This window comes from Clavelina lepadiformis, chromosome 6 (genome assembly GCF_947623445.1).
Source record: "Clavelina lepadiformis chromosome 6, kaClaLepa1.1, whole genome shotgun sequence".
Classification (NCBI taxonomy): Eukaryota; Metazoa; Chordata; class Ascidiacea; order Aplousobranchia; family Clavelinidae; genus Clavelina; species Clavelina lepadiformis.
In genome coordinates, this window is record NC_135245.1 from 1,654,058 (window position 1) to 1,680,071 (window position 26,014).

Below are 26,014 nucleotides of genomic sequence, written 5' to 3' on the forward strand. Positions count from 1 at the left end.
CTAAAATACAATACAAAGCTCTTTAAAGCAGGAAAGGTTGATAAAAATTAAATGCCAAATCAAACTTACGCAATAGTTATGTCAACACAACAAACCTGCAACACAAGGTTCAGGATTAGCGTTGTTCCCTGCGCAGAAACTTCCAGCCGGGCATTCGTAACCAGTCGGGAATGGGCTTCCAATCTCAGCGGCAGCAGGGCAGAAGTAACCCGCACCGCAAGGACCAGTCTCGGTGGTAGCGTTAGGACCGGCACAGTAGGACTTTCCAGGGCAAGGCTCGCAGTCTGAAAGCGCACTTGCTCCAGGAGTCTTCCTCAATGTCCCAGAAGGACACGGAATGGGTGTTTGTTCGCCTGCAAACAGGAGGAGTAATAAGTCTCACTCTAAAACAGGAAGTGCATTATAAACCTATTTTGTGTAAAAACCATGCCATGTTACTATGCTATGTTACTATGTTAGGTTACTATGCTGCAATAAGGAAAAATTTAATCCCATATTTTTCTCGAAAACTAGAATCTATTTCATTCAAGTGGAAGTGTACTCAAGATTTGTTAACCATGAAGATGCTACTCTATCCTGCTTTATTGAAATGAAGTGCATCAAAAACTGAAATGAACGATGACTTCTACTATCTGAAATATAAGCTTGTAGGTTCATTCCATGCTCATGGTACTGTTCTCGAATAGTGTTTATAAGGGTCTAAGCTTCTTGTTGAATCTAGAATGTTTCATTTGAACGCCTTGTCTGTGATATTTCTGTGACACTTTTCTGTGAAAATTTCCTACTGAATTAGCTTTGCTTTTGTGTCCTAGATAGCCAACATTATTTGCTACCTTCACCGCAGTAAAACCCAGCGGGACAATCTCCGACACCATTTGGGTTACTTTGACCTTGTGGACAGTATTTTCCGGCAAAGCAAGGTGTGGTTGGATTTGTTTCGCCACGTCCACAGTACCTACAGGAATGAAATTAATTAATTCCGAATAAGATTACAGTAGTTGATGTTTGATGGTGACCTATGTGCTGTCTGTGGTTTGAATAACTTACTTGCCAGCAGGACATGGTTCACATTCACTCTGATTTTTCAAACCAGTTTTGTTGGAAAAGGTTCCAGCTGGGCATCTGTCCGGGTCAAACGTTCCACCAACACAATAACTTCCTTCCGGGCAAGGTAAACCTGATGTCATCCCTGTATCAGGGCAATAGAAGCCCGGTAAACAATCGTCACAAGTTCCCTGACCCTTACTCGGTTGATATTGACCAAGATCACATTTGCTGTCCACTGTCGCTCCTGCTGGACAGTAACTACCCGCCGGGCACTCATAGCCCTTGATATTATCGGTTGGATTGGGGACGTCAGATCCATTTGTGCAAATATAACCAGCGTCACAGTTAGGAAAAACACCAATGGCAGCAGCGGACTGAGTACAGTACTTTCCAGGCTCGCACATGAGGCAGTCGGACAAACTTGGGGTTTGTATGTCTTCCGTATAGGTTCCATTTGGACATCGTTTTGCATCCGGGCTGTTTACAACACAGTAAGAGCCGAGTGGGCATGGATTTTGAGTGCTGCTAGCGGCACCACCAGTGCAGTAATAACCTGGATTACATGGACCATTTCCTTCACCAGTCACTTGGCCCGGAGATGAGCAATAAAATCCCGGCCAACATGGCTGACAATCATCCACGGAAACACGGCCGGTGTTGTTGTTGTAAGTTCCTGGTGGACAAGTATGCTCGTCTGATCTTTTTGTCCCGTTGGGGCAGAAGTACCCAGCTGGGCAAGTTGTTGGAGAGCTGACAGGAACACCGGAAGGACAGTAAGACCCCTCGGGACACACTTCACACTCAGATTGTTGCGTTTCAGGCTGGTAGTGTCCTGTGTTGCACTCGATTTGGTCGCCACTTCCGGCCGGGCACCTGTATCCGGCCTGACATGTATTCGCAGGGTCATCTGGACTCGTGTTACCGGCCGGGCAGTAAAAGCCTGCAGAGCAAATGCCCGACACCGTGGTAAGACCGACCCCACTGCAGAACATTCCCGCGTCACACAATTTGCAGTCATCACGAGTTGCAAGGTTAACAGCGCTGCTGTAGGTTCCATTAGGGCACGGCGTTTGTGTTTCAACCCCTTCAGGACAGTAGAAACCAGCACCACAATCATCAGCTCGGGCTTCTTGTGATCCCGCTTTGCAGTAGAACCCAGCGGTGCACAGCCCGCTAGGTTCCTCCAGCCCAGAAATATCGCAGTGTTGACCACGCGGACACGTGACAGGGGCAGGGGAACCCAATGGACAGTAGAAACCTGCTTGACAACGACCACCTTGGGTCCCCCCGGTAGAAATCCACGCTCCTCCTGAAATAACAGAGCTGTGTTTAAAACCTGACAAAGGTGAGAGACATTACGAGAATAACATCATTTGGCGTTGAAATGTAGTCAGCAAGAAGCCAGTAGTGTTTAAGCAAGTCGGCAACGAATGTTCACCGGCAAAATTTAATAGTTTTTGCAGCAATTAAATATAGTCATCGCCACTTATTATCTGTGAATTTCACGATGAAACTAACCTATCATTAAACCAGCTTTACCTGAGCAGTAGTAACCGATGTCACATGGGGCGCCCTTGTCAGTGTTACCTTCGCCGTCGCAATAGTTTCCGGGTGGGCATGGCACACAGAATGACTCATTCTGTGCTCCAGTTTCGTTGTTGAATGTACCACGTGGACATGGATATTGATCAGGTTTCGGCGTTCCCTCCAGGCAATAATGACCTAAGAAAGAAATATGATGACGATAAAACACATAGAAGCTAATATGGAAATATGTAAGCCTAAGAAATACAGTCAAAAGTGGTAAATTCAACATCGGTTGACCGAAATTTAAAATTAACCAATAACTCAAACTAGCTCCAGTAAATGGGTTAATGACCTTCCATTGCATTACCAACAACACACAACTTTCAACCTAATTTCTTATACAAGAGCTTGCTACAAATGTCCTTTGTTTGCTGATACCTGCAGGGCAAGGATTGGACAGGTATGTCGTCGTATTGGCAAGGCAGTAGTAGCCGGCTTTGCACAGTTCACATGACCCTCGCCCTGGCACATCATTGTAGTAGCCAGGATCACACTCCTAGAATAAAAACAACAAAATTTAAATTAGTTTAGAGTTTAAATGTTGGGAGTTACGACTCACACACAAAACGAACACAATAGCCAATACTTATATAAACTCACAGATAGTTAAAAGGTTTTCACGAGGCTTGACAAAACATTACGATTGCACTTTTAAGAAACCAAACTGTTTAAGTAACGCAAACCATTTAAACTGTTGATTATCTACCATTGCATATTGAAGATGTTAAGGTAATACCTTGCTATAACAACACTGAGAATGCTATAGTATGCAAACGCACACTTTGACTCAACATAAAAGTTACACAAACCTTGGGACTTTGACTGCCTTCTTCACAAAAGCTCCCAGTAGGGCAAGTATCTCCAATGCTTGGGTAGACCGAGCCAACAGAGGTAGTGCATGATGCCGACCCAGTGGGGTTAGGGTTGGGGGCCGCGGACCCAGATTCACAGAAATATCCAGTGTTGCATAAGGCGGTGGGTTTGATGAGGCCAGTATCGTTGCAAAAGTAACCCGGGTCACATGGGGTACAATCTTCAATCATGGACTGACCTGTTTTGTCATTATACGTTCCAATAGGACACGGCATCCAATTCAAACCTGGTGATACCAATCAATGAAAAGTTCTTAACTTAGGGAGCGGTTTAAACTATACGTAACATTAGACTGTGCTATTGCTAAACACAAAGTTTACAATCACAAGTTCACATAAAAATTCAAAATTTGCTGGACACCTGTTCCATTTGGGCAGTAGTAGCCTTGTGGACACGGCCGGTAAAGGGTTGAGGAATCCCCAGCAACTACATTGCTTGCGACGCAATAATGTCCGGCCGGACAAGGTTCACAAGAGGGAGACGATGAGGAGGGTGAGTAAAAACCATCTCCGCATAATCGAGGGGACGGAGACCCAGTTGGACAGTAAAAGCCGATTGGACAGCTAACTTGCGTGTTGGAAGAGCTGCCATTGGGGCAGTAGTAACCTATAAAATTAATAGTCTTTTCCGTAAACTCTAATGCACACAGGTAAAAAAACTTTACCAAGAATATTTTACAATCAACTTTCACAGATACGACTGCAACTTTGAAAAATTATGTTGTTGTGTATGTTATGACAATACGAAGAAAATAATTACGTTATGCATGTTGCAAATTTCAACGACTTCTAACAAAGCCCCAAAACCAAATTAGACATGAGCAAATAAAAACCACAAAAGAGTCGTACCTTCTGTGCATGGTCCAGTGTAGTTGGTACGTCCAGGGGTATTGCAGTAAAATCCAGCAGGACAGGGTTGACACTCGGATTCATCAGTTAAACGCTCCGCATCGGAATAAGTCGGTATCGGACAGTTCGTAAATGTGGAAGATTGCTGACGACAGTAACTACCAGCAGGGCAGATCACCTAATTCAAACATTCTTATGATATTAAAACATTTGTCTCACATTCATGACAACATCTGATTTGAAAAATCAGTATAAGCAATGCCGCTGTGCCTAGTTACATTATTTAATGAAATTGTCGTGTAATAATCAACCACAATCTGCTTTTTCCAGACGCACCTGCTGTGGATGTGTTGAACCAACTGGGCAATAAAAACCGGGATCACAGGGACCGGTGTATGAGGTTTGCGCTGTTGAGTTACAGTAAAAACCAGCCGTGCAGTTTGTGCATTCCAATTCGCTGGCAAGCATCACAGCATCACTGAAAAGAGCAAAGTGTTTAAATGTTGTCACACAAAATCGATTGCTGCAAGTGCAATATCATGAACAAAAACACAGGAAATTAGCAACTTGAAGATTAAACATTAAAACAACTGTTTACCATGACACGTTAGTAATAAAATTTCTTCTATTATTTTACCTGAAGGTCCCAATTGGGCATTTCCTGGGCTCATCAGTCCCCTGTGGGCAATAATAGCCGGGTGGGCATACATTAGCTATATCCAGGCCGAGACTGGGGGTGGTGGAATTGGATGAAGACCTGAAATAATAATCAATAACTTAACCGGTTTAATTCTTGCTCTTAAGCTGTTACAGACAAAGTACTAAAAGTTGCCTTAAGTTTTGAAATAAATCCCAATTTAAGCATGAAGTTTATTTTTCTAACTGAGCTGTTAATTTACGTACTTGCAGAAATAACCGGCAGCACACAGCCGGTATGGATAAGATAATCCAGGCTCATCACAGGCGTATGTGGCTAAGCACTGAGTACAGTTTCCGATAGAAGTAAGACCAGTTCGATTGTTGAAGGTACCTGCATACAAAAAAATAATAATGATGAAGGCCACTTGGATATAAAAGTTTATTGATCACAACATTACAGCAAGTAAAACAACAATAGCAACTGTTATTCGAATTTCAAAAACTTCTTTTGTACATTAAGTTATAAATTTCAATTGTAAATTTCAAAGCAAAAGAACAGCTGAAAGGCGTGTTGGTGTCAGTTACCTGGAGGACAAGGGTACTGTTGTGCATATTCCGTGCCCGCTTCACAATAATAACCTTCTGGGCATTCGTACATATAAGGGTTAACTACGGGTGCGCTGGTAGCATTACAAACGAAGCCAGCTGGGCAGACCTTGCACTCGAATGCGACCGCATCATTTTGATACGTTCCAGACGAGCAGGGTATTTGAGCTGGAGACCCGGCAGGACATTTGTACCCAGCGGTACATGGCTGGGAGTCTCCTCGCACGTCCCCACCAGGGCAATAATACCCAGCGGTACAGGTACCATCAGGAGCAGTCAAGCCGTTTTGAGAACAGAACTGTCCACCCTTGCACTGAGAACAATCGGATTCCTTCTTGTTGTTGGTTGCGTTGCTGTAGGTGCCATTGGGACAGAGGGCTTGTGCTAAGGTGCCCGCCTCACAATAATGTCCTGGTTGGCATGGCCACCCGGTCCCGTCTGACCCATCAGGAGTCCCAGTGGTGGCATTCATGAGACAATAATACCCAGCTGAGCACACATCGGTGAAAGTGGAAGCGTTTGCAGATGGGCAATAATAACCCGTTGGACAGGATATAGGTGCGTGTGAACCTACAGAAGGTGCATTGAAGATGTAACATGTATAATTATAAGAATCTTTTAAGAATATGCGCGAACAAAAATTATTAACCAAAGCAATAGCATGTGCGCTACATTCGTTTTGCTGAACCGAAGCAAGTCATAAAACCTAAATGAAAATTTCTTTGTTAGTTTACAACATCTGCACTAGCTGTACCAAGACAATAAAAAGAAGAAATCTTACCTTCTGGGCAGTAAAATCCAGCAGGGCAGTTACTGCCCACTGCGGAGTCCACCGGGGTAGCAACAGTGCTGTTCCCAACACAGTAGAATCCTGCCGAGCAATTCCCTGTCGGGCCAGGAAGACCAGAGCTTGCACAATACTGTCCGGCCGGACAGGGCAGGCAGTCTGCCAGTGATCGTTTCGTTTCGTCCGGATTGTAGGTCCCAGCTGGGCATTCGAACTCAGTGGAAGAAGTGGTGTTTGTGGGACAAAAGTGGCCCCTTGGGCACGGGCTGGTGGAATAACGGGTTGCACCACGCTCACAGAAGTAACCAACGAGACACGGACTACACACTGACGATCCTTGAGAGTCAGAATAACTTCCAGGGCTGCAGAGAGTTGGGATGTCACTTCCTAGCTTGCAGAATGACCCCTCCGGACATATACCTCCTATTCCGGTATTTGTGCCCCCACAGCAGGTGCAATTGTCACTGGGGTCAACAGACGTTAAGTAGCTTGTTGTTCCATTTCCAGGCTGGGAATTATCAACCCCCTTGGTACAGTAATATCCTGCACAAGACAGTAAATAAAATATGTGTTATAGAATATCCTAAAAATAAATCTGCGGCTTACATCAAAATAAATAACAGTCAATCAAATATTTTAATGAAAAGGCATTATTGTTTCTTTTAATTTCTGCCAATAGCTTTTATAATTTGGGAGCAGTGTTATAAAATTTTTCATAGATAAGTTTGTTGCTTTCATAAATATAAACAAGAGTAAATCTACGCGACTGATATTACGCATATTTATAATTTTTTGCAATTGAGATTTTTACTAATTTTACTTTCCGAATTTCAACAATAAAATCCTTTAACTTATAAAATAAAAAGTTCTTGTTGAATTGAAGCTAAATGGTTAAAGTTTTGTCTGATCACAATTTTTATTCTCATTGCAACACCAAAGTACCATCTAAGCATTTTCCAGTAACTTCAGTGTTCCCAGTGCCCTTGCAATAATAGCCGGCCTCACAGGGCGTACACTGACTGACAGATGACAGGCCCGTGGTATTGCTGTAAGTGCCTGCTGGGCAAGGCTGCCACCAGCTGGAATTTGACCCTGCGGGGAGGAAAGTAATTTTGCTTTATTTTATTTACACCAAAACATAGAAATCATGTTGTAGTAAACACTAATGTGGTGGAACAATTTCTAGGCTTACTTATGAAACTTGAAAAAAAAAATTATTTTTTGACTTTTTCATCACAATTGTCTCCCTTGACGATTAAGTTTGTAAAAACTATTAAATTAAACCAATTACTACAATTCAGTTTGTTGAAAATCAGGTTTTTGTTTTGGCTTGTGTAAGTTTAACGCAATACGATTTCAACTTGTCATCATACCAGTTCCTTCAGGACAGTAATAACCTTCCGGGCAGGGCTGGATATTCAGAGTTGCATTTTCAAGATTGACAGGCAAGCAGTAAAAGCCGGCAGGACAAATGTCACAGGAAGATTGACCTACAAATAAGGAAACATGAAATAACTGCCGAATATTCAATAATCTTTGCAAATAACTTAAGGCAATATGTATCTTATAAAAGCCCTATTCTGCTCTAAATGCAGCAACAATATCACATTAACAATCCAGTAAAACAGAAAAAAACAATACAAAAAAAAATTGAAACCAGAAAAACAGAGCTGTTACAATCCCAATCGAAACAATTCACCTGTGGAGTTGGTGTAAGTTCCGGCCGGACAAGGCTGGTAGATGGCACTGCCATTAGGGCAGACCTGACTGATTGGGCAAATATTATCCGACGTTTGATATTGTCCGGCCAAGCAGTAGTAGGTAGGCTCACACACGTCGATCACTTTTATCTGATTAGACCTCGGACAGTAAAACCCAGCTGCAAGACCCATGGTTAGTTTGCTTTGATAAATACGCTTATGGTGCTATGTATTAAAGATCAGTTGGAATTACGAACAAGTGCCGGTAAATGCAACATTAATGTCAATTAAGTCTGGTGAAATGTCTATGTCGAGAAAATACAGTTAAATACCGTAAAAACAAGGTAAACCCTATAGTGATACCATATATTCTGCTTTTTGTATTTTATTAAAATCAGTATTACTAAAGTCACAAGCTAGACTTAGCTGACGTATGATTATCTCCATCTTCCAATGAAAAAAAGACAAAACACGTGAAACCACTCACCTGTGCATGGGGCACACTGAGACGCATTGACTAATCCATCTCTGTCACTCCACGTTCCCATTGGGCATGCTATAGGGTCAAGCACACCCTCAGGGCAATAATACCCAGCTGGGCAAACTGACTGCGTTTGGTTACTTGACCCAGGAGGGCAATAGTAACCTGGAGGACATGAAATTCAAATTTAAAAAATGAATGGGAAACTCAAAAACGGCGAATCTGAGTGTACAGTCATGCAATCATGAAATTATGCAGTCGTAGTGTGACAGTGCTCTCATAAAACGCTGATCTTTATTGTTGTAAACCATGACAAAAATACAAATGCAACAGCTCGTATGATTGAAAATACTACACCTTCTGTGCATGGCAACCCATCAGTGGTCATGTTGTAATACGGGCAATACGTTCCCACAGAACAACTCAAGCAAGCCGACTGATTTCTGCCTCCAACTGATGGGTTATAAGATCCGGGTTGGCATGGCGTAGGGTTGGCAGTTCCTTGCTCGCAATAGAATCCTGTAACCCAGATTTTCAGGATTATAGGTTTGTTAACTGCAGTCACCCGAATTGGGTTGGTTAATGATGTTTTCACGCCTCGGACACCCCACAAAAGCTGCCATTGTTTATGTCATAGGTTTCAGTAATAATTTCTGTCGCTTTTATATTAAAAATTTGTGGCTGCACTGTCTTGTCTGTTCTCCACAACCAACAGTAGATACCAGCTATGTAGTTACTTGCCTGACGGGCATTCACCGTGCATGTCACCATTGTTGACAGGTGTCGAAGAATTGGAACCCGTCCGGCAGAAATACCCGGCCTCACACTCACCAGAGGGATACGACAGCCCGGTTGTTTCACAAAACCTAAAGCGTGGCCGGTGTGTTAGTGCGGTCTTTCATTTTAGCGTTTAAGCATAATATATATATATATATATATAAACATACACATGAGAAATTACAAAATTCACCTAAAAAATTAGCACTTACTCTTGTTCAATTCATTCAACAAAGAGCTTAGTTATTAGATTAAAGACGCCAAATAAATCGTTTAGAGGAAAACGTCAAACTGACTCACATTCTCGCAGCGCAAGCCAGACACTGTGATGACGATTGTGCCCCGGTGCTGTTGTAGAAGGTGCCTTCAGGACAAGGGTATTGATACGAGTAGTTGGTACCCGGGGGACAGTAGTGACCAGGTGGACAAATTGATGAAGCGTTGTATATAACCACTGGTGCCATGTTGTTGTCACAGAAGTACCCTTGTTCACACTGCAAGTATCAAACGTAGATGAGTTAGAATAAATACTTTTGATACTTGACAGCGTTTTCTAAAACTATTTATATGTAGATTGTAGATACTATAAGATACGGTTATCAAAATATGACCAATGAGTGTCGGAGAAATAAAAAACTTGTAAAGAGTCACCAGATGTCATCTTTTGTCATTGTTAAATTTAATGCAAAGTCAATACAAATAAAAAGTGCCTTTTTAGCAAAACGCACTTTTATGGGCTAAATCACGAATTACTTACCGGTATTATCAGATTTATGGAAAAAAATTGAAAACGAAAAGAAATCCAAGTTACTATCATGGAAAGTATAATCAGACTTGTAAAAACCTCCCTATCTCTCTCTCTCTCACCTCCTTGCAGACATCTTTTCCCTTGTCGTTCTGATAAAATCCAGATGAACATCTGATGGCGTTGATGGAGCCCTGCGGACAGTAGTGGCCTTGAGGACAGACGTAAGCTGATGGCGTGGCTGTTGAGATTCTTTGGCCTATCTGGCCTTGACAGTAGAAGCCGGCAGCACAAGGGGCTGATAACAAGATGGTTGGTTATAATATTTGCATTTTTGTAAAAACATAAATCGTGTTTTTTCATAAATCTCAAAAATCACAATCAAGTTTTCATTTGTGTTAAAAATAGTTCACTGGAGCAGAAATTTTCCAGCATTTGCACTACTTCATCAAAAACATCAATATTGATGGGTTAAAATTCGAATACTATATATTGTCATGTCAGCTATAGGCACAGCTACAATTCTTAAGACTCAATGAAGACTTTGTTTATTATGTCAGATTTTGGCAATACTTTCATACCTGTTGGTTCACTGTTGCCGTATCCTGCACAATAATGCCCAGGGTCGCATTCCGTACAATCCGATTCATTCGTGTTCCTTGTCGTGTTCAAATAAGTACCAGGGGGACAGTATTTTGGGGCTCCGGATCCAGTTGGACAATATGCCCCAGCGGGACAAAAGTTACCTGGAAACACGACAGTTGCCTCAAACAAAGAGCAAACGGGTCATAAAATACAAAAAGGCAGAGTTTGTTATTCCAAAAAAAACCTTAAATGCCTTCAAACAGTGAATTAAATGAAAAAAACAGAACCCTTACCAGAAAAATACAGTAGATTAAAGGAAAATTACTTAAATAAGAAAGAAAGAAAGACAGGAAGTGTTCAGATGAGGAATAAAATAAACAAACAAGAACAAACCTGTGATATTTCCATCTTCAGGGTCCGCGACCTGGGCACCCAACCTGCAGTACCAGCCCTCCTGGCAAGGGCCACTTACAGCCGCTAGACCATTTTGGTCACAGAACGATCTAGAAATTATAAGTGCGGGGGCATTAAATATCAATTAAGATCAAACAAGATTTCTCACAAAGCAGACTAACCCAAACGGACAATCGGTGGGTGCTGACACCCCAGCAGGGCAAATGCTTCCAATCGGGCAAAAATTCTCAGTTGAATTTGTTGTTCCGTTGGGACAGTAATATCTTTCTGGACAGGAGCCACTTGGGTATGACAAACCAGGCGAATCACAATAATAACCACCTGAAATAAGAAAGTAAAAGTTCATGTTCTTTTCACAAAGTAGCTAAACCAATTTTTTCGTCTAAGTAGAGTTTGCCCCAGTTTTTTAATAGTTGTATTTCTTTGTATATTGTTTACTTTATGACACTTTGCCAATAATCCACAATATGGCATTTTTATGCTAAATACATTACATACATAGCTAAATAAACAGAATATACATTGTTTTACCAATAACATACCATCGTTTTAAATTTACTTACAAAGTCTGATTTCAATCATGCTTATTACACCATGACAATCTACCTGTGCAAAGTATACAGTCGTCAAGGCTTGTCTTGGTAGTGGCGTTGTTGAAGGTGCCAGCAGGACAGGGATTCTTTTTAGGTGTGTCGGTACCGGCTTCACAAAAATGCCCCGATGGGCACGGAAACATGCTGTAATCAGACGTTGCATTTTCACAGTAATAACCTGCAAGATAAATATATCAAAACAATAAAGTTTCAATGAAAATATCAATGACTATAAACAGTGATACTTCAAATGGTGACAAAATATCTCGACTTGGTGGATAATCAAATCTACTTTAATTTTTTTTCTCAAAATAAAATTGGTCTGGTCTAATATTTCTTCAAAGAGTTCACTAGAGCTAGCATTCAGTGAAACAATGTTACACAATATTTTACAAAAAGTGATCTGATAAAATTATAACAGTAATTTCTAATGCAAAAGTGACCGAAAGACACACAGCCAGTCCGAGATTTTAGATTGCTACTTGCTCTTTCATAATGCTCTTGTTGTGTGGAGCTAATATCACAAAAAACTGTAGGTGTTTATCTTCAAAGTAGGCTTTAATCCATGAAAAAAAAGCACCGTCTACCAAGTCTCTCTTATATAACTTCCCTTACATTGAAAGAAACGGGTAACTTACCGGGTTCACAAGTCTCACAACTGCTTTTTCCCAGGGTTGCAGCGTAAGTTCCTGGTTCACAGGGAAGTGGATAGCTGGATCCAAGTGGACAATAATGACCAACCGGACATCGTCCACCATAACCGGTTTGCCGCCCATCATAGCACCAAGAGTCGGTTGATGTGGTGTTGCTACCATCTGGATCTGGCCGATCCATACCGGATATACAAAAGAACCCTGCATCGCACACTCCTAAGAAAAAAAATAAACGTCTTAAAACCGATAAATAACTCCAGATAAACAAAAACTAAAACTCCTCAAACTCCAAATAATTTCTACACATACATATATTAAAAACTTCACAATTCTGCTTCTACTGTACTTCTTGTTGTCGCTGACGTATTCAACTTTTTTGAACATTAAAAAACGTTTAAAATTGTCGAATAAAAACTAACTAGCATACTTGTGACAGTCATTGTGGCTTCATCAGGGCAGTAGTATCTGCTTGGGCACGGCTGGCAGCCTGTTATGTTGGTAAGACCAGTCAGGTTGCTGAATGTTCCTCTGGGACATGCTCTTTTATCAGCCCCTGTACCGGCTGGACAGTAGTAGCCCATCGGACATACTTCAATGCTGCCTCCCTCCGTACAAGCAAAACCTTCAGGGCAAGGCGGACATTCCTGTGCATTGGTCCAATTCACCTTGATTCAAAACAGAGAATAAACCTCACAAATTATGACAAATGGCGTGTGGGCAGGCAGCGTTTTTAAGGTGTTTTTGTACACTGAAACATTCTCTCAAATTTCCACGATGACCATTTAAATATTTTTAGTGGCTGCCCAAGTGAAACCTTAAAGGGGCAATATATGTAGTCATGTTAATTGAAAAGGCAATTTCACTTACATATGTCCCATCAGGGCAGGGCTGTGGTTCAGCGGTTCCACCAGGACAGTAATTTCCAGGTGGGCAGTTTGTTGTGTTCGACTGGGAGACGATGGAACCAGCTGGACAGTAGTACCCTGCCGTGCAGTTACCTGTTGGTTCTGATAAACCCTCAGTCTGACAATATTTTCCCCCGGTGCAGGTTGTACAGGACGAGACATTTACAAGACCTCTAACGTTTGAAAACGTTCCTACAAAAACAGGGTGTTGAAATAGCGTGAGATATTACAAACATCGGCAACGGGATTACCAAACTGGTTAGCTTAACAATCTCAGTTTAGATTAAAATTTACCTACGACTTGAGGTTTAAACTTGTTTGGTTAAAAAGTATAAGAAATCAAACATTGACGTTAAAGAGGGTTATTCCACAACTGATCAAGATCATAAAATACGCTTCAATGAAAACAAAATAAACAAACAAACGAACTTACCAGGTGGACAGAGTGTTGGGGATGATGAATTTTGCTCACAATAACTTCCGACGTCACATTGTATCTGATCATGGCGCGTGGCATTGATTGGACAATAATATCCGGGGCTGCATGGACCACTAGGAGCTGTCAGGTTGTTCTCAGCACAATACATGCCTGTGTGGGGATAGAAATTGATATTGTGGTAAAATCTTAAGTATGTGGTTATGATATAAATTGTATTAATTAAATTTTTGACACAACCACCGGGTGTATATGAAAGGACTCATTCAATTTTAACAATAAACCATGCAAAATATAATTCACGGCGCTGCGGCAAAGCAGCAATATTCAATATCAACAGTGACCCAACACACTTTCTGCTGTGTTTACTGACCTGGGTCACATCCATGGCATTCATCTTCACTTTTCAACTCTGCGCTTGATCCGTAACTACCTGGGGGGCAAGATTCCGGGGTCGTTGTACCCAGGGGGCAATAGAACCCCTGTGGACATGAATTTGCGTCCTCACCCATACTTGGGGTTGCCACTTGTGCTCCCACCCGGCAAAAGAATCTTGAATAAAAATGATGAAAAAAAGAAATAACAAATATATTGCAATTTACGTGATCGCAAATATCAGTAATATATTAATTCCAAATCAAACAACAAAACACAACTGTATGAATGCTGAACATGTCATACATACCAGTAACAAAAATAAAACAAACAAATGAAAAGTATGAACAAGTGTAAGTACATGACATTGACTACAACGTCACATGGTTTTACCTGTTCCCACTTTAATTGAACACTTCTATTTCTGATGGATATGCAAAAAATCGACAATTTATGCAAACAACTCACCCGGCAGCACACTCCAGTTCCACTCGAGTTTGAGCTTTATCAGGGCAGTAATAGCCCCCAGTGCAGGCAGAGCACCAGTCGACAGAAGTGGCCCCAGTCTTGTTGTTGTATGTTCCCTCAGAGCACGGGTTTTCATTCGCCTCAGATGTGCCAGCAGGACAAAAATATCCTGGTATCAGACGTGCTTTTAGTCACAAACATGCACATTTGGTTTGCAAACTTTTTACCCCAGTAAGTTGTATTGAAAACATCTACATTTACTAATTTATTACAGACCATGTAATACAATACATAAAGCAATATACATTGTTTTGCTTTGAACCCTTTGTATTTTTTGTATAACTATACTTTATTTTTATTTAAAAAAAACTTGTTTTTTCACCGAATGATAAAAATTTTTAAGTGTATGTCTTAAAAAGCCCAATGTTTAGTTCTGAAACATTTATTTCTCCATTTGTTTACCTTCTGGACAAATTGTGTCATTGTAAGTAGTGACAGGGCCCACACCGCAATAGTATCCAGATGGACAGGTCTCACATTTGTCCTGCTCTTCCTTATCCTGATAAGTTCCGTTTCCACAAGGCACTGCTCTGGCTGAACCGGCCTCACAAAAATGTCCTTTAATGTGACGTAGATATTAATTTAAAGCAGTCACAATGTGATACGGCCGCATTTTATCAAAAATTTTGATAGATCGTCATGCTTGACTGAAACAATTTTATAGGCGTCAATATGCTTTAACCGATCATTCATCTGGCTAGGTACAAAATAAAAATATTCAATTGAATAATAATATAAAATATGGAAGATATGATGCCACAGACCTCTTGGGCAAACGTATTCTGGTGGGGAAGCCACTTCCTGGCCGCCAGGACAATAATAACCGGCCTGACAATCGCCCGTTTCAACAGACAAGCCATAGCCTGTGCAAAACTTTCCGGATGTGCAATTCAGACAGTCATCCACAGTCTGGCTTCCTGTGGTAGCAACAAAGGTACCCGGTGGACATTTGGTGCCTACGGATGATCCTTCCATGCAGTAGTACCCAGCGCGACATGGTCCACCTAGGAAGTTTTTTAACAAGGAGACAGTTAATGTCACATACAATACAAAATATAAAATTGTGATCAGACAAGTTCAGGAAGTAGACAAGACATGTTTGTGTTATGTAAGTAACAATAGCAACGAAAAGCTATTGACCTGACAATAATGTCAAAAGGTTGACGTAATCAAAGGTTGATAAAAGTTGTTCATAATTTTCATCACAAACTTCCACAATTATACATAATATAATTGTGTCCTACCTGTAGCATCACCGCCTGATGGAGCCGTTGAGACACTTCCATTTGCGCAGTAAAAACCTACACTGCAGTTGCCTTCGGGAGCAGGCAGTTCCGCTCTCCCACAAAACATTCCTGGGGTGCAAACTGTGGGCGCTGTCGCCCCTTGCGGACAATATTCTCCTGCAACACATCTCCCACCATAAGTTTCGTTACTTGGCTTGGACTCAAATGCACCACTGATGCAATACCACCCAGGATCGCATGGACCGGTTGGCAGATCCAGTTCCTCTGTCTCGCAATATTGCCCTGAGGTAAACGAAAGCAGAGAAGTTTGAGAAAAATAGTAGAAAGTACCCACAAGGAGACACCAGCAAGTAATTCTAAGTTAACCTGTTATTTAAATCAGATTTAATGTTATTTCCAATTAAGATGTAAATCAAGGTAAAGTATATCAAAGCCAATGTATGTCTGCCAATAAATATATGACAATTTCTATTCATGGAAACTGTTTGTTATTATTATTATGTCGAAATAAGTTGTAACTACATCGTCACTTACCAGCAGGACAGCTCAAACAGTCAACAGACGTTTCCGATCCGGTTTTGTTGTTGTAAGTTCCTCTCGGGCATTTCCGTATCGTACTATTACTTGTACCATTGGGACAAAAAGACCCAACAGGGCACGAACTTGGGGTCGAAGCTTCAGCCGGGCAAAACTGACCGGCAGGACAGATGTCACACGAGGCCATGCCACTGGTCTCTGCATAGGTGCCAGGGTTGCACGCGTTTTCAGATGAAGCTCCTTTGGGGCAGTAGTGACCGGGGGTGCATTGCCCTCCCCAACCTGACCCCAGATCGGGTGTCGGCGTCTGAGATGACTCAGTGCAGTAGTACCCGGGGTTGCAGAAGTCTGATTCGTTTGTCCTAGCAACCCCAGAACAATAATACCCCGGTGTACAAGGTTGGCACTCTGCAGCAGATCGTAAAGTGACCCCAGAACGTCCGAAAGTCCCATTGGGGCAGGGTTCTGGCATACCTAAGCCCCCAACGCAATAATACCCTTGTTGACAACGTCCACATTCATAAGTTATGTTATTATGGGTGCAGGAGGTAGGTTGCACATCCCCAGCAGCGCCTTGGGAGTAGTAAAGTGGGGCAACGTCACCTACAAATATACAATTTAAACACTTCAAATTTTCCTCGCATAAATGAAGGATTTTGTTGAATTTAAATGAGCCATTTCATAAAATTATTGCTTTTGTAAAATATTAATTAATGACTGTGTAGAAAGTTTTTTTATTAAAGTTTGTTATTAGTTTTAAGTGTTACAATTAATAGCAAATAAAATACTTAATATTCACAGTAAATATCGTTACAGGCCACAGCATATGTCACCTATTATGTTAAACACTAAACAATAAAAATAAAAAATGTGAAGATATAGTTGAAAAAAAAACTAATTCTATAGCAAGTGCCATACCACTGGGTTCAGTTCTCCCACCACTGCAGTACTTTCCAGGATCACAAGGCAAACAACTTTCTGGTGTGCTTAACCCAGTTCGGTTGGAGTAAGTGCCGGCAGGGCACGGTTTAGGTTGCGTTTCAAAAATTTCTCCGATGCTACCTACGCAGTACGAACCTGCCTCGCATAGTACTGGGGCTTGACCTCTCACACAGAAATAACCAGCAACGCAGTTTTCACACTGAAAAATTACAAATTACGAATTACAACTTCATTTACAACAAAATTTATTGATAATTTTGAACAAGCAATTAGATATAGAGCAAAATGTTAGCAATTCTTAATCTATGGCTATAACATTACCGCTCCTTGCTGGGTATCATTGGTGTATGTCCCAGTATCGCATGGTTGTGGGGCGTCACAACCGTTTGCGCAGTTGCAGAAATGTTGGCTAGGACACACATCACCTCCCTCTGTTGATTCGTCCTGGTAACACAATTATTACATGGAACTGACATTTATTACGTAATAACATGTAATTTAACAGTCGGAAATAAATCGCAAGCCAATTTGAGGTAACATAACTTTTAAAACGCTTCAGAAAACGGCAGCACTAATCAAAACAGTCCAAACTCAAAATGCATGTTTTATATATTACATGAAGGATAACAAACTAAGAAGAGAAATTACATTTGGTGTCGGAGAAGATGCGCCACCAGAACAGTAATATCCCATGCTACACGGACCAGTGGGTTCTGAAAGTCCTTCTCTTTCGCAATATTTTCCTTTTGAACAGGCCCTGAAATAATTTAAGATAAAACATTTCATTTCAAGGTTTTTCAATAAACTGGGAAATTATGCAAAAAAAAATTGGCCATTTCATTACAAGTCAGTATCAGTATTTATCAGTAGCATGCACAGACCGATAACAAGCATTGACTGACAAATTACAAAGATCACTCAAAAGTTCTACTATAATACCAGTAAATATCTAACGTACACCAAGTACATTTTGTAAACATAGTCAAACAAATGAAACATCCGTAAAAAAACGTAGAAAGCCAGCGAACAAATACAACATTGTCATGCTCACAGACACTGGTTTTCATTCTGAGCTCCTTGTATTGGATTATACTTTCCAGCTGGGCATGGAATCATCCAAGTTGTACCTTCGGGGCAGTACTTTCCCGGTTCGCATTGCTGCCCTACCGAGACATCCACCGCTGAGCCTGCACCAGAATGTTGAAGAAAACTTTAAACATTGCGCAATGCATATGACAGTGAAAGCATAAAAGTTAACTGAAATGCACATCAATTAATGTAATTCCTTCATCCCGACACTATTTTAGAGATTAAGATTATTATCATAAATAGAAGATCACTTTGTATATTTTTAGTATTGAGATTATCGTTTAACTTCATTACAAAACTTTTTATACTTGCTTCACATTACACAAAAATACTGGAAATAAATACAATACCTGTAGAATTATCCTGGGACGGCTGTGGCACACTTGACCCATTGTAGCAGATGTAGCCAGCAGAGCAATTGCCTTCAGGTTCTGTGAGCTGGTACCGGCTGCAATACTTGCCGACTGGGCATGGCACGCAGTCTGCATCAGTCTCAGATGAATTTCTATTTCAAGTAAATACACAAAAACTTTAGAAGACGGGAGAAATTTCCAAAGTCAACTTTGTTTGGCCGATCCAGTCGATGATTTAATGTAGGAGTGGCGTACGCAGACATTTTTTAGAAACATCATTTTTTTAGCTTAAATTTTTTTAAAGAAACTTTAAGTTCTTAGACTCTGGGTTCGAAAAAAAATCTTCTCACTTGCTGTTGTACGTTCCAGGTGGACAGAGCTCACCATCAATTTTCCATGTCCCAACAAAATCGGTTGAATTTGCATTGTAAGTGAAGTTAACAAAAGGATTTGGGGAAGGACAGTAACTTCCTGCACATATTGCACATAATTTCAAGTAATTTGATGTAACGGTGTAAAAAATAAGCCACCAAAATATACAGTGGCAAAATTTAACAATAATAATTTATATAATTGTATAAAACACATATAATTTTGAGAAAACTCATACAACAATTTAAAAACTAATCTACCAAAATGTAAAGTGACATAATTTAACAACATACCATTCTACCGCAACTAGTTTTCAGATTGATAATTCATAATTGATGATTGATTCAGTTTCACATAATGTATATATTAAGTTGTGATGTGTTTTTCATTAAGTCTGGGTCAATATCTAGTTAACAAATCACAAAGCAACAAACCTTGTGGGCATGGTAGTGTGTAGTTCATGCCAGGATATGGGCAAGTGCGTCCAGGGAGACAAGCTGAACATTTCTCTCTTGCTAACTGATTGTTGTAAGTCCCAATCGGACACTGAGTCTGAGCTGTTGACTGTTGCGGACAGTAATAACCTGCACATACAAGTTGGATTTATGCAAATTGAATGCTGGGGAAGAAGCCTTTGAAGAAAACATCTCAAACTTATTGGTTGTTAAAGATCCAGTAGATAGAAAGTTTCATTAAAGACAACCAGTTACAACTACAGCGTGCAGTTAAATTATAAAACATGATTGCAACTGGAAAAACAACAACTCGAATTCAAATAAAATTTCCTGTTAAAATTGAGAAGGAAACTTAGATATGAAATAATTTTCAGATACGATTAAAAGCAGGAACATTAACGGTGAAAAGACAACAATAAAAATCATACCAAATACCATAATAATCTATCAATTAATTATATCAAACACAACAACATAATGATCTCATACCTTGATCACATACGTTCTGGTATGGACTGGATGACTGTTGCGTGCAGAAATATCCAGCGGCACATGGGCCACTAGGTTCAGGCCGTGCCGTGCCATTGCAATAGAAGCCAGCAAGGCATGGCTGACAATCGCTCTCATCCGTCTGTTGATAGGAATCACTGAAAGTACCGGACCTACATGGGATTGCAGCGTATGAACCTAAACAACAATTTATTAAATACTGATCAAGGAAGATATCAAGGTGTAGTGTTTTAATGCGTAGTATGTTACAAGCATATGCTTTATGCATATTCATTTCAAAATGACATATACATTTACGTATAAAGCAATATTTAAAATCGTGACTAAAGCACAAATTCAATTGCAGCAAAGTTTAAATTGATACACAGCATGCATCTAACGATTTTCCCTTAAAATCTTCTCACACCTTCTGGGCAGAATCCTCCGATAGGGCAAACACTTCCCGTCACGTTGTCAGTCGGATTTGATGTGACGGCACCACCAGTGCAGATGTACCCGGCATCACATTTCCCAGACACAAACAGCAACCCCAAGGAGCTGCAGTAGTAACCTTGGTCACACTGGGTGCATTCCGACTCGTTTACTAGACCTACAACAGATAAATTGCCGGATGGATAACTTTTTCAAAACTAAGATACAAAGATCGAAAGGGAAATTTCTAAGCCATCCATTACTGAGATTGTTTTTTGCTTTTATCGCGCTCTAAGTCTAGTTTCACACGACTTGTTTTATATCAGATACACATTGTGGCTATCGGCAGTCTTTGTTGATGTTGGGTTTCTTACTTGATCGATTTCCGTATGTTCCTTTTGGGCATGGTGTAGGTAGAGCAGAATTCTCCGGACAGTAATGGCCTTGTTCACAGTCGGTTGTCATTTCTGAGCCGACAGGGCAATAGGTTCCAGCCGCACAGATGATGCAGTCATCCACTGTTGCTGCTCCTGCTGTGTCTCGGTACGTTCCTCCTGGACATGGTATCTGCGTTCAATATTCTATATTAATATGAATTGCAAGTAGATGATTCTGAACGTGTATTAGAAACGGGTGCATAAAATTGCTGACATCACATCTGACTCACTTGCTTAGGCCCATAAGAACCTATTAGTGAAAGTGGACTAGGTATATATGGGTTGGCGATGTTGGTAGGACAATAATAACCGCTGTCACATGAACCACTGACTATGTTTGATCCTACTAAGCAATATTTCCTGAAAAAGACAATCAGTCAAGTTTAGATCAGAAATATTTAATTTCGCAAAACATACTTTCTTGTTTCAGCTGTACTGTTAATCATTTTACTTCAGTGAATTGCCCTTTGTCAGTTTTGAAATCTTAGTCAAATTCTGTCAAAATACTTATTACCTGTCAGCTTATAATCTTATCCACTCATCTTAACAGTGAACACACAACGCCAAGATACTTACCCGGCTGTACAAGGTAAACAATCGTGAATGGAAGGCTGCCCAGTGATATTGTTCAAAGTGCCAACTGGGCAAGGAATTTCTACTGGCGTGGCTTCAGGACAATAATGTCCACCAAGACAAGCTGTTGCTTCTCCTAAATCTTCCAAACCCTCTTTGCAGTACAAGCCAGCTGTGCATGTTTTGTTTGTAATCATGTTGGAATATGATGTTGCACTTTCATCGCAGTAGTAGCTAAAATTAGTTGCCAAAATTTATTTAAAAATCAAAAAAACAAGAAACAGAAAAATATTAATTTGTGACCTAATTAAAAACACAGTTCAAAAAAAAAAAACTGCCAATAGCAATGGAGTTGGGTAGCTGTTAGCAACAGCAAAAAGTGAAAACTCTGGCATACCCTGCCATACACGACTGGCATTCAGAATTTCCAGGTTTCGTGTAATATCCAGTTCCACATCCTGTATGACTGACAGCACCGTTCTCACATATAGAACCACCAGGACATTCGAGACAATCACTCTCACGCCCGGCTGGGGTGCCCACCACTGTTCCTGTGGTAGCATCGGCCCCATAGGGCATGTAAGAACCCTTTGGACATTCCACGGGGTTTACCGTTGCTTCTTCACAGAAATGACCTGAAAAATTAACAAAAAATGAAAGTCAAACACAGCATCAAGAAATACATTTCCGTAAATCTTATAATTTAAAAATCATCAACGATCAGTAATTACACAATGATCACTAATCATAGTATTAAGTTGTGCAAAGATATGAACTGAAATTACAAACAATAATAAAAAAACCAACCTAGGGTACAAGGTTGACAGTCTGCTGCATCGGTTTTAGTATAGTTCGGGTTGTAAGTACCATTGGCACAAGCATACTGTTCTTTTGATTCAGTGCCATTAGGACAGTAGTACCCAGGAGGGCAGGCTTCATCTACAGCACTTTTACCACCTAGAATTGCAATTTGTTTCAGCATAGTTTTTAGTTGTTTAGATTTATATTGGCATCACATACAAAGTACAGGCAACTGCATTACATACCTTCTTGAACTAGTATTGATTTAGATTAATTGCATGGTTACTTTATTACTATTTAAAGTACCATATGTCAATAGTAGTTGTTCAGATAAGCATTTACTGTGTTTTTACTTTGCGATATTGCCAAAAAGCAGATGTTCATTCTTTACGTGAAAAATTACATGTTAAGAAACCTAGCTCTAAAGTGCAATGAATATTTTTGTTAGTTGCATTTGGTTGCACCATAACCCTCCGCAAAAGTGTAAGAAAACGACCAACAAATGTTGGATTACATGATCACAGATCGACTCACCCGTGCAGTAATAGCCTGGATCACAGACATCGCAGTCTTCTGGTTTGACGTTGTCGGAATTGTTGGAGTATGTCCCCGGAAAACATGGGTACCTGTCCTTGCTTGGGGTGCCAAGGGGGCAATAATGACCTCTTTGACATGGCTGGGGTTCGTCTGGCCATCCAAATCCAGCTGAAAAAAGAAATAAAATTTTAAAATGACTGATCGTCTTAATTTTGAACATACAGGATTTTTATGTGCAGTGGTTTCAAGCCAACACAACTATTGAAGCATTTGAATAACAACTAATTTGGGGAGCAAAAACGCTTACTTGTGCCATAGGAGCAGTAGTAGCCTTCAGGACAAGGTTCACATTGATCGGCTGAAAATAAATTTGTTCTATTGGTGAAAGTTCCAGGCGGACAATCATACTGGTATGGAAAAGCAGTCCCAGCTGGACAGTAATGGCCCTTTGAATTTTGAGGGAAATGTTAAATTCGTTACAAAAGATAAATTTCGAATCGACATAAAGTAAAATTAATACAACTCCTGACAATATGATTCAGCAAAAATTGCGACATTAAACTTAGGATAAGCAGTAGAAAATAACACACGATATCCCGGATCTTACAGGACTACAATCATCTGATGGAGCGTCAAGCCCAGTCGTGTTACAGGCAGTTCCAGGATCACAAAGTTTACAGCTGAGCTTGTCAGTTGATCTAGTGTCTGGATTATATGTTCCTTGTGGGCACTCTATAGGTGCAGTGGTGGGTGAGACTTCACTACCCCATGGGCAATAATAACCGGTCGGGCAAGTGATGCAGTCACTTGCCTCTAAAATACACAATTTACCGATCAGAATGAACAATAATTAGTTTCTCTGTCCATTCATCATTACATTTTTTACAAACTAGTTCAGTTGGTCAAGTAGCTAGTTGACCGGCTGTTAGTAAGTTAAAACTAATAAGTTATGCATATTTTGTGAAAAAGTTCTAACATAAGTTACCGTCAAATCCTGTTGTATTTCCATAAGTTCCAGGAGGGCATGGGTTTTCGTACTCTGATATCTGCCCTTGCAAGCAGTAAAATCCAGCTGGACAATCTTCACCAGAATTAGGAGAGCCCACAGGACAGTAATTGCCAGCGGGACAAGTATTATTCGAACAAGCCGTCTCTACAGAACTGCCTTCGTTTGTGTTATAAGTGCCACCTGAAACAAAGTGTGACGTGGTACGACACAGGCTTAATGTAATCTCAAATAAATTATGTGCAATGAAAGACTAAAACGTGGTGAAATTAAGGTTAACCAGTATAATTATGCAGACATAAAGTTACAACTAAATGTAGGAAAATGTACAACAAACAAAAAAATTAGAGCACAGTTGTGGAATAAACAAATTTTCTAGATCCTGTATATTTATAACCAATATAGAAAATGAATGTAGTATTCCCTACTGACCTTTACAAGGCAAAGAATTGCATCCAGCAGTTCCCGCTAGACAATAATGGCCAGCGGGGCACTTGCTATCTGGTTCAGGATCAACAGTTCCAGGATCAGGGCAGCAAAATCCAACCTTGCATGGAATGCAGTCAGCCTCACTGCCAGAACCATTGTTAGGGTTGTAGGTTCCAGCTGGACAGTTTGTGGCCACTTTGCCATCACAGTATTTTCCTTTATCACAGATGTCTGCAGGTGGGGTAGAGGAAGTTGAGCCAGCCTGTTGAAAGCGTTTAAGTTATATCTTTGAAAAAATGAGATGAAACAAGTATGGAGTAAAGAAATGACAACAACAAATGCACATCATCAACATTTATTTTTCTATCGAAATCTTGTCATAATGTGATATTATTGTCATAATATATCTCATACCATTAAGTTGTACCTACACCTACCTTGCACATGTATCCAAGAGAGCACGGCCGGCAAATAGTTGAACCGTTTGAAGAATAAGTTCCTTCCCCGCATTCTACGGGATCAACAGCTGGGTTGATGCATTGAGAGCCAGCGGGGCACATCGTGCATTCAGACGACTCCTTGAAATTTTATATTTGAAAATTACCATCAACAAAAAATAATCAGGAGTATGAAAAGCGAATGGACTACTATGAAAAACACATTTAAAACTTAAATATTTAACATACCATTAAAGAATAATAACCAGTGGGACATGGTCTAGGTCCTGATGTTGTGTTTGGGCAATAAAATCCGGCCTCACAAGACGAGCAAGTGATTGATCCACCAAGTGAATATGTTCCGCTTTCGCATGCAGTTCTGCATGCACAATCAATACACAATTAATCCACAACGCTTCTATTCATTTTTAATGCAATTTATAGTAAAAAAAAAAAAAAATGAGATGGTAAAATACCTGATCAATATCAAGTAATCTGCAGCCAGGCAGATCTACAACCAACTACTAAAAGTTCTGACTTACCCCGTTTCAGACGATTTATCTGAGCACTCGTGTCCAGGCGGACATCTTACACATGAAGACCGATTTCCGGCAGAAGCAAATCCATCCACACATTCAGTCTCAACAGCGCGATATGTAAATGGACATTGCCTGTTTTCAAATCAATTGCTTTGTTGATCAAATCATGTAAATTCAGTTTTATTCTACAACAAACCACTTTGAGAAGAGAGAAACCATTAAGTGTTTGACTTCTATTTTTCCTGCTTTATCTTTAAAAGAGAGAGTAACATGACATGACAGACAACACTGGTGCCAAACCGGTGTAGTTGTAATTTAGCGATAGTACAACGCCATCAAACAGTGCACAAGCAAAGTACTACACTACCACATTCAATACATACATTTGAGTAGGGCAAACAGTGCATGATGTGCTTCCAGTTACAGCATATGAGCCCGGCCAACAGGTGATTCGATCTCCTAATGTGTCCTTTGATGGGCAGGCGTAACCTGCAGGGCACTCTGTACACGCCATTGCCTTTCCTAAGCTGTAGCTGCCAGGTGGACAGTCTGTGCCTAGGCATAGTAACAGGCCTGGTTATAAACACCCATCTTATCATAAATAATACTTCCACCACTGGTAGTATTCATGTAAAAAGTATGTATTAAGTGTTGCAGGAAATCTTAGTTGTGGTGGAAAGATTTCAAGTTCAATTCAAAATAATTTACTTATACAAATGACATGCATATTTGTACTAATGCATAAAAATTCATACAGTGC

The 26,014-nt window shown here is 40.4% G+C and overlaps 1 protein-coding gene across 2 annotated transcripts in view; it reads right to left on the bottom strand.

The window, feature by feature from the left end:
* Positions 1-26,014, bottom strand: part of LOC143463495 (uncharacterized) — a 56,727-nt gene that overhangs the window by 23,989 nt on the left and 6,724 nt on the right. For both annotated transcript variants that reach the window (XM_076961974.1, XM_076961973.1), the window contains exons 14-71: positions 25,638-25,809; positions 25,258-25,386; positions 24,965-25,094; positions 24,716-24,856; positions 24,282-24,540; positions 23,829-24,032; positions 23,451-23,656; positions 23,151-23,289; positions 22,841-23,011; positions 22,313-22,462; positions 21,903-22,140; positions 21,509-21,739; positions 21,163-21,292; positions 20,870-21,062; positions 20,491-20,673; positions 20,064-20,261; positions 19,554-19,703; positions 19,098-19,218; positions 18,745-18,899; positions 18,357-18,492; positions 17,954-18,062; positions 17,627-17,749; positions 17,282-17,504; positions 16,361-16,966; positions 15,824-16,108; positions 15,344-15,583; positions 14,982-15,137; positions 14,520-14,688; positions 14,050-14,228; positions 13,674-13,829; positions 13,203-13,432; positions 12,763-13,000; positions 12,321-12,551; positions 11,696-11,860; positions 11,251-11,410; positions 11,069-11,178; positions 10,672-10,836; positions 10,213-10,388; positions 9,646-9,839; positions 9,310-9,434; positions 8,926-9,087; positions 8,575-8,733; positions 8,087-8,266; positions 7,761-7,877; positions 7,330-7,479; positions 6,382-6,930; positions 5,580-6,170; positions 5,259-5,385; positions 4,993-5,112; positions 4,692-4,833; positions 4,356-4,533; positions 3,868-4,113; positions 3,444-3,733; positions 3,013-3,130; positions 2,587-2,769; positions 1,048-2,356; positions 834-955; positions 96-353 (exon numbers count right to left, since the gene is read on the bottom strand). In XM_076961974.1, the coding sequence (XP_076818089.1) occupies positions 96-353; positions 834-955; positions 1,048-2,356; positions 2,587-2,769; positions 3,013-3,130; positions 3,444-3,733; positions 3,868-4,113; positions 4,356-4,533; positions 4,692-4,833; positions 4,993-5,112; positions 5,259-5,385; positions 5,580-6,170; positions 6,382-6,930; positions 7,330-7,479; positions 7,761-7,877; positions 8,087-8,266; positions 8,575-8,733; positions 8,926-9,087; positions 9,310-9,434; positions 9,646-9,839; positions 10,213-10,388; positions 10,672-10,836; positions 11,069-11,178; positions 11,251-11,410; positions 11,696-11,860; positions 12,321-12,551; positions 12,763-13,000; positions 13,203-13,432; positions 13,674-13,829; positions 14,050-14,228; positions 14,520-14,688; positions 14,982-15,137; positions 15,344-15,583; positions 15,824-16,108; positions 16,361-16,966; positions 17,282-17,504; positions 17,627-17,749; positions 17,954-18,062; positions 18,357-18,492; positions 18,745-18,899; positions 19,098-19,218; positions 19,554-19,703; positions 20,064-20,261; positions 20,491-20,673; positions 20,870-21,062; positions 21,163-21,292; positions 21,509-21,739; positions 21,903-22,140; positions 22,313-22,462; positions 22,841-23,011; positions 23,151-23,289; positions 23,451-23,656; positions 23,829-24,032; positions 24,282-24,540; positions 24,716-24,856; positions 24,965-25,094; positions 25,258-25,386; positions 25,638-25,809 (12,477 nt within the window). The remainder of the gene's footprint in view (positions 1-95; positions 354-833; positions 956-1,047; positions 2,357-2,586; positions 2,770-3,012; positions 3,131-3,443; positions 3,734-3,867; positions 4,114-4,355; positions 4,534-4,691; positions 4,834-4,992; positions 5,113-5,258; positions 5,386-5,579; positions 6,171-6,381; positions 6,931-7,329; positions 7,480-7,760; positions 7,878-8,086; positions 8,267-8,574; positions 8,734-8,925; positions 9,088-9,309; positions 9,435-9,645; positions 9,840-10,212; positions 10,389-10,671; positions 10,837-11,068; positions 11,179-11,250; positions 11,411-11,695; positions 11,861-12,320; positions 12,552-12,762; positions 13,001-13,202; positions 13,433-13,673; positions 13,830-14,049; positions 14,229-14,519; positions 14,689-14,981; positions 15,138-15,343; positions 15,584-15,823; positions 16,109-16,360; positions 16,967-17,281; positions 17,505-17,626; positions 17,750-17,953; positions 18,063-18,356; positions 18,493-18,744; positions 18,900-19,097; positions 19,219-19,553; positions 19,704-20,063; positions 20,262-20,490; positions 20,674-20,869; positions 21,063-21,162; positions 21,293-21,508; positions 21,740-21,902; positions 22,141-22,312; positions 22,463-22,840; positions 23,012-23,150; positions 23,290-23,450; positions 23,657-23,828; positions 24,033-24,281; positions 24,541-24,715; positions 24,857-24,964; positions 25,095-25,257; positions 25,387-25,637; positions 25,810-26,014) is intronic.